General features: G+C 36.9%; 2 protein-coding genes across 2 annotated transcripts; both read right to left on the reverse strand.

Annotated features, from left to right (window-relative positions):
- Nucleotides 1-356: 356 nt before the first annotated feature.
- LOC146956581 (uncharacterized) lies at nucleotides 357-3,716 on the reverse strand. Its single transcript, XM_085749494.1, has 2 exons — nucleotides 3,712-3,716; nucleotides 357-2,391 (listed from the first exon to the last, which is right to left on the reverse strand). Exons 1-2 carry the CDS (start codon nucleotides 3,714-3,716, stop codon nucleotides 357-359), a joined length of 2,040 nt encoding a protein of 679 aa, XP_085605620.1.
- Nucleotides 3,717-5,309: 1,593 nt separating this feature from the next.
- On the reverse strand, nucleotides 5,310-7,548 carry LOC146956582 (cyclin-dependent kinase inhibitor 3-like). The gene is made up of 3 exons (XM_085729630.1): nucleotides 7,003-7,548; nucleotides 5,880-6,074; nucleotides 5,310-5,782 (listed from the first exon to the last, which is right to left on the reverse strand). The coding sequence occupies exons 1-3, from the start codon at nucleotides 7,419-7,421 to the stop codon at nucleotides 5,713-5,715; spliced, it is 684 nt and encodes a 227-aa protein (XP_085585756.1). The 5' UTR covers nucleotides 7,422-7,548; the 3' UTR covers nucleotides 5,310-5,712.
- Nucleotides 7,549-7,886: the final 338 nt, after the last annotated feature.

A 7,886-nucleotide genomic window follows, 5' to 3' on the forward strand; every position in this document is an offset into this window, starting at 1 on the left:
AAGCATGAGCAGATTCTGTATTCCATTGTAACTTAGGAGAACGGAGTAAATCCGTGAGTGGTGCAGCTAGTGTGGCATAATGTCGAACAAACCGGCGATAAAACCCGGTGAGGCCAAGAAATCCTCTGAGAGCTGTGAGAGACTTCGGTTCTGGCCAATCCAAAATGGCCTGCACTTTATCTGGATCTGGTTCCACGCCATTTTCAGATATGATATGCCCCAAATAGTTGACTGTTTTGACCGCAAAAACGCATTTTGAAAGCTTAGCAACAAACTGGTTAGAGTCAAGTAAATCAAAAATGATGCGTAAATGAAGCATGTGATCGTTCATATTTTGACTATAAATCAGAATGTCATCAAAAAAAAACTAAAACAAACCGACGTAAATAAGGTCGCAAAAAATCATTCATGGCTGATTGAAAGGTAGAGGGTGCATTAGATAAGCCGAAAGGCATGACAAGAAATTCGTAATGACCGTCAAAAGTACGGAAAGCTGTCTTGTGTGTGTCTTCCTTTGCCACTCGTATTTGGTGATAACCCGAGCGTAAATCAATTTTTGTGAAAACCTTTGCAGAACCAAGTTCATCCAATAACTCATCAATAGTAGGAATGGGAAATCTATCTTTTATGGTGACGGCATTAAGGGCACGGTAGTCAACGCAAAAACGCCATGAACCATCCTTTTTACGAACTAGAAGCACAGGTGAAGAGTATGGGCTGGTACTTGGGACGATGATACCATCTTGAAGCATTTCATGTATGAGGTTGGTCATTGTTTCCTTTTGTGAATGAGGGTAACGATAAGGTTTGACGTTGACGGGTGGTGTGTTTGGGAGAAGTGGAATATGGTGGTCATGAGGGCGAGATGGAGGTAGGCCATGGGGTGGTTGGAATACCTTAGGATAGGCAAGAAGTAAGTCTTGTATTTCGGGAGGTGGTTGCTGGTTTGAATCGGAATTGGTCTGTTCAATATGATCAGAATCTGTTGGAGTGATGGATAATAGGTGGAGAGAAGCGACTGAATCAGTGGTGAACATGTGACAAAATTGGTGGTATGTGGATGTTCGAAGGGTGGATGAAGTGTCGCCAATAAGCGTAATGGTTTGATGGTTGTGATTGAAAGTAATTGAGGGTGTGGAGAAATCTGCAAGTATAGGTCCCAAGGTTTTTAACCACTCTATGCCTAGGACGATGTCAGCGCCTTGGATGGGAATGAGGTAAAAAGGCAGGGAGAAATGTGAGTTTTGAATTGTAATGGGGACTTGAAGGCTGCGCTTGTTGCATTGGATATGAGAACCATTTCCCACCATCACTGAAAATGGAGAACATGGGTTGGAAGGGAGTTTTAAGTGATTTGCAATGCGAGGTTGGATGATGTTATGGGTGCTACCGGAATCAACTAAAATCATCACCGTGAGGGGGCCAATGTTACCACGAAAACGTAGTGTTTGGGGTGAGTCTCTGCCTGTTAAGGCTTGTGCTGAAATGTGGAAATAAAAATCCTCTGTTTCCGTAAGGCTTGGCAGCTCCTGTGCTGGATCATCAGGGGTTGTTTCCGGGTTGTCATCTTCTAAGAGAAGAAGGAATTTGGGCGTTGCACAACGATGACCCGGGATGAATTTCTCATCACAATTGAAGCAAAGGCCCTGAGCTCGCCGTTCTTGCATTTGTGCGGTTGTCATACGGCGGATAGGTGGAGTGGTTGTGTTAGATGGTTTGCTGGAAGGGTTTGATTGTGTGGGTTTGGCAGCTGTCTGAGGTGTGGTGTTGGAATTGCTACGGGTGGGGGTGTTAGAAGAATTGGAGAAATTTTTAAAGAACTTTGGTTTGGAGTCCTTAAGTTTTGCTTCCAACAATTTGGAAAGTCCAATAGCTTCGGAAATGGTCTTGGGCTTATGAATTGCAATTTCATGTTGGATTTCCAAGGATAAACCAGAGATGTAGCAATTCAAAATGGCTTCTGGGGTTAAACCAAGAACACGGTTGCATAATTTTTCAAATTGTGCTTGGTATTCTGCCACTGTTCCTTGTTGTTTGAGTTTGAATAGTTCAGCTTGGTGATTTTCGTAGGTTGATGGACCGAAACGTAGCTCAAGGTGTCGGGGGAAAGAGTGCCAATCGGACAACTGATGATTGTCATACATCCATTTGAACCAGCTAAGGGCTTCCCCTTTCATATAAAAACTAACCATGTGTAACCTCTGTTCAATGGGAATCTGATGGAATTGAAAGAATTGGTCTGCTTGGAACAGCCAGTCAATAGGGCCAGCGCCATCGAAACTCTGCAATTCCAGTTTCGGAGTTCGGATGGGGGTGGTAGGTGGGTAAGGAGGATATTGGTATTGGTGTGTGGGTGTGGATGTAGAGCCAAAAAACGGTGAGGATAGGTGGCTAAATATGTGGTTATTGCTATGGTAATTGTTATTGGTGAATGGTGGTGGTGGGTAGGGGGGTGGAGGTGGTAGTGAAGAGTGGCGCGATGTTTGGTGAAAGAGTGGAATATGGGTTGTGGTTGTAGCAAAATAAGGGTTGGAAGTGTGGGAGTGAAGGGGTGTGGTAATTTGTGTGGAGGGTGTGGTTGTGACCGTGAGCGGTGTAGATCGAATAGTTGTAGAGTTAGGAATAATGATAAAATTAGGGTGTGTAGTGGTGGTTGTGTTATGGAGTGGTGGGTTTGTGATGGTGGACGAATTGGTGGAGCGGATGGGTGTAAAAATGAAACTGAATTCGGGTTGTGATGTGAGAATGGTAGTAGAGGAAATACATGTGGTGGGTGGCGGTGGAGGTAGTGGCGGTGGAGTAGAGCTACCGGTTTGTTGGCGTACTTGTTTGGTATTCTATTTTTTCTCATTATTATGGTGCGGGTGAAATTTATAACTTATTCATATATTTTCTATATAATATGATGTCATTTGTGCATTTGAGTTTTTTATTGCTGTAATAAATTTTTGACTTTATAAACTTTTATTATAATGTTTTTGTAGTGAATCGAACAATTTAACCATCTCATATATTCTACTCCTTGATAGTTTTTAAAATGACATATCTTTGTCGTTATCGTACCCATAGCCATGCATTCCAACCAAGGTGTTATAAACAAAAATACTTCAATAGCTTTGTTGTGCAACTTGCTATATTTGTGAATGATTGAAATCTTGTCCACCACGTACTAAAACTTAGCTTATAAAAAAAGGTCAAATATCTCCCTGGGTCCTTTAAGTTTCACGTTTGTTTCATATAAGTCCTTTATGTTTCTAAGGTTTCAGATATGTCCTTTAAGTTTCGAGTTTGTTTCGGATAGGTCCTTTAAGTTTCTAAGGTTTCAGATAGGTCTTTTAAGTTTTGAGTTTGTTTCGAGTTTGGCTTAACGGACAAATCAACTTTGGTTTAACGGAGGTTGATAGAAAGGACCTATCTGAAACAAACTTGAAACTTAAAGGACTTATCTGAAACCTTAGAAACTTAAAGGACCTATCAGAAACAAACTCGAAACTTAAAGGACCTATCTGAAACCTTAGAAACTTAAAGGACCTATCCAAAACAAACTCGAAACTTAAAGGACCCGGGGAGGTATTTGGCCAAATTCATACATAGTCAAATTCTACGACATACCACTTTAATACACGGTCTTCAACCGATCATTAACTAAAATCATCGAAAACTCCAATGATGACTCACAATATCTATTAGAAGTAGAAGTTTACGGTTCACCCCATTCTAGCAATTGCAATGGTCTTGGATAGTGATCAGTTCAAGTTTAGGGAAAAAGAACAAAAGAAAATAAATACGGGTTCGAACTTCGAACACCACAAAAAAAAAAACTCATTATCAAGTCACCGTCTCATCTACGGAAAAACAAATAATGATTGTGAATTCCCTCTCCTAAAAAACCACATCAATCATGTGTAGTATTTCTAGTTATTTTTCCAACGTTGATCCATCCTGAATAGACATGTGATAAGTACACTGCCAAACGTGGAAACTGTGTCCGTGGCCTCAAATTGAGCAAGTACTACATTACTAGTAGTCTAATACTACGTAATTTCCAATTTGCAATGCCTCTCGCAGCGTCAAGTCATAGTTAATATGTTATGTTATTTAACTTATTATGAGACAATGTCAAACATTTTGGTATATGTTTGGTTTTGTGGTGACAATAATTGATTTTGAGTGAATTGATTATGTAAAATTGATTTTGATTAAAAATGAGTTGAATGTAAAGTGATTTGTGTTTGATTACATTCATGTAAAAAGGAGTTGAATTATAAATTTGTGTGTAAAAAAAATTCTAGAATAAAAAATTACGACTTCTAACTTCAAATAGAATCAATTTTAGAGCTTTCGAAAAGTGAAACCAAACATACACTTAAGTAGGTTGATGAGTAGCAAACACCATTAAAATTCACATACAGTTAGGAGGTACCAATGTTCTCGATTGAGTTAGGCCTTACGCACTTATTAGGATGTTATTTGAGTTATTTGTAAATTATAAATACTATGATCTTATAAAGTACAACGACTTTTGATTAATTTATGGAACACTTATCTTTTCCTCCACGTGAGTTTTTTAAAATATAATCGTTCGGTAAAAATATCCATAATACATACTAATATCCGATTTCATTTATTTTAGGGTTAATATGTGTTTACCCCCTGTAATATAGGTCATTTCCGGTTTTCCCCCCTGTAAAATATTTTTTTTGGATTTCGTCCTCGTAATTTGAAGATTTTTGGTTTTGGACCTTCATGAGTTTTGACAGTACAAAATCAAAGATATGGCAGGGGGTAAACCGAAATTTGCTCAAATGAACAGGGGGGGTAAACCAAATTTTTTTCAAATTACAAGGGGGGTAAACCTAAATTTGCTCAAATTACAGGGGGTGAAATATTCAATGAAGGTCTAAAACCAAAATATTTTCAAATTTCAAGGATGAAATTCAAAAAAAATATTTTACAGGGGGGAAAACCGAAAATGACCTATATTACAGGGGGGTAAACACATATTAACCCTTTATTTTATCCCATTCCATTCCATTTTATTGGCCCTTTATTACGTGTGCAATGACAACTACAAGTTTCCAACATGATAACAGTGAAAACAACATTTCTCTCTTGGCATAGCATTGCCCCACACTATAGGACGCTAAAAACCAGCAGATTTTAGAAATATAGCTACAGTCCACAGAAACAGCTAGCATCATCTAAAACTGATTTAAGATTTCGTGTCTCCCACTAGAACAATGCCAAATTTTTTTTTTTTTTTTGTAGAGCCGAATAGAGATGACAAAGAAAATGGCAGACATTTCTACTTGAGGGAATCTGGTTCTTTATTTCTTAAGAGTTTGTTGAAGTTCCATGAGTACAAGTATAGACAAAACAAGAGTAAAACACAAGAACAAAAGGAAATTCTTGTAAAACCTCTCTTACATACCCTACTTTGATTTTATACCCTAAACCCTACAACTATAGACCCTTATTCCCTCAAACCCTTCTTTAATGATCTGCTAGACAAAGGACTTTGTATTGTTGTGTAATCAACACCTCTGTAAAGTTACAGATCATTAGTCTACATATGTTGAAAGTCCTACTTTCTTTACAAGTAAATAGAAAGTGATGGAAAATGGAAATAGCACCACCACCCTTTTCAACAAATTCTAACCCTGCTGCTACTTTAAAGATGTATTGATGGAACACTTAATACTAGCCTGCCTTCTAGGGCGACACTTTTTCCCATTCGTAACGCCCTGGGAGTGGCTGCTCTGTCACAGGATCAAAGTTGTACCTGAAATTGATGAACCAAAATGGAAAATAAATAAATTAGTTAGTGTGGAGGGATGCAAAAGCTACATAACTACGAAAATTAAATCAACAAAACATACTTCTCCATGAACTCCCTTTGCTGCTCGGCTTCATGTTTGGCACAGAATTCCTCAAATTCGCGTGAAATTGGGATAGTTGGCTGCTCCGTTTTGGGATTAGCTTCAGTTGGAAAAGTACGCCTGGTAATTGGCCTAGGAGGCCTGAGAACGTCTGCTCGCATTATCAAATGGACGGGTGTAGTTTCCCTAGCGCTTCTGTTGCAAGTAATACATAGATAACAATTTTAACATGAATTAGTAACACTAACAAAATAACATTTCAAGTGAGATTGCATGAGATCCATCCCAATACATTTCAATTGCATCTATGATCCAATAAATAGCACATGAATTGGAAAGATTCCAATCATTGTAAATAAGTATATATTAAAACAAGTAAAAACAAAAAATTGTAAAAGGGGTAAAATTTCTGCTACTGTGAGAAAGTAACGGTACTTTCTGCCAAAAAAAGTAACAATAATAATAAATAATAACAACATGGCACAAAAAACATTAATCTCAAGATATTAAGCTTATGCACAAAGAAAACATGAATGCATGTGAAGAAGATCACAAAAATTAAAAAGCAGGAAAAAGAACCCTTAAAATCAGGCAAAAGCCAGAAGGTAAGAGAAATTGTATAAAACAAATGCTGAAATCACTCAAAAAGGAATAATCAACAGAGAACCGTTAAGCTTGAAAACAAAAAAAACTTCACCAAATTCAATCATCTTTAGAACCCCTATTCAGGAAAAAGAAACGGATTGAATTGCACCATGAAATTGTGTAATTGGTAAGATAAAGTTTGTTCTTCTTGTCGGAAAAAAAAATATCATGGTTAATTGAACAAAACATCATGAATCCCATCATTAAATTCATGTTCTGCTTTGTTCTACAAATCAAAACCAAAAACTAATGTCAGTGACAATTAAATAAAAATGATAACAAAAGAAAAAACAATTTTTTAACCCTGGTTTAAAATTTAAGCAAAAAATCAATTGTCAGCTTTTTCTGTCAAAATAAATAAATTAAAAATCGGAGAGCGCCAAAGAAAATAATCCCAATTGAAATTCAAAAAATTGGCGATAAAAAAAATTCAACGAAAATTAAATTATCGAAATTTAGAAGAAAACGAAATACCCACCTCTCAGTATCCTCAGCATTCTCCTTGAATTCAGCATTTTCAGGCTCAGGACTCTTCTGAACAGTTTTCTCTTCAGCAATTGAATCCCCAATTGGGGATTTAGGGTTTCCATCATGCCCCTTATTCCTCTTAGCGGAATGTTGCCTAATTAGGGGTCTCTTAAGGCGACGGTTCCTCAGCTGAAGGTAAGAATCAGAAGAAACAGAAAGATTCTGATTCTGATTGTTGGAATTCTCCAAAGCTAGGGTTCTAGCACGAGTTTGAACACCATCAGAGGAATTGGGTGCTGTTGGTGGTGGTGAATTGGTGGTGATTGGTGTTGGTGATGGTGATGGTGATGGTGATGGTGTTGGTGTTGGTGTTGAATTGGGTGAAGGTGATTCTGATTTGTGTTTGGGTTTCTTCATGTACTTCCCCATTGAAGTTGAAAAACAGGGGAAGAATTTGAAGAAGCACACAGAAAAACAGAGGAATCTTATGTAAGAAAGTGTTTGATTTGAAGAGTGGTTTTTATGGTTATAAGTGATTTTGTTTGTTGAGAATGAAAAGAAAAGGCGGAAGTTTACGGCTATTTATATTATTCATTTTCTTATTTTTTAATATTATTTTTATTTTTTAAATGGAAGTTGTTATTTCAGATTTTGTTTTTATTTTATTTCCTTGTGAATAAAATTACTATGTTCAATGTTTTTTTTATGAATGTACTATATTCAATGGATTTTACTTTTTCTTTTGTGTTCAATTCAATGTTTTTTATGAAACTATATTTAATGTGTTTACATTGTTTTTTTTTTTTTGAAGAAAATGTGTTTACATTGCTTTATATTATATTATATTATTATTTATATACAAAATTATGTAAAAAAGAACATTGCTTTTTTTTC

This window comes from Medicago sativa, chromosome 1, assembly GCF_051527215.1.
Source record: "Medicago sativa cultivar Bolivia chromosome 1, Bolivia_mono, whole genome shotgun sequence".
NCBI classification, from domain to species: Eukaryota; Viridiplantae; Streptophyta; class Magnoliopsida; order Fabales; family Fabaceae; genus Medicago; species Medicago sativa.

Bases quoted from the DNA above. Each gene is read 5' to 3' on its own strand.
- LOC146956582 (XM_085729630.1), bottom strand. From the start codon at position 7,421: ATGGGGAAGTACATGAAGAAACCCAAACACAAATCAGAATCACCTTCA. The intron at 6,075-7,002 runs GTGGGTATTTCG...TACTTGCAACAG, and splicing joins AATGCTGAGGATACTGAGAG to AAGCGCTAGGGAAACTACAC. The intron at 5,783-5,879 runs GTATGTTTTGTT...CATCAATTTCAG, and splicing joins CAAAGGGAGTTCATGGAGAA to GTACAACTTTGATCCTGTGA.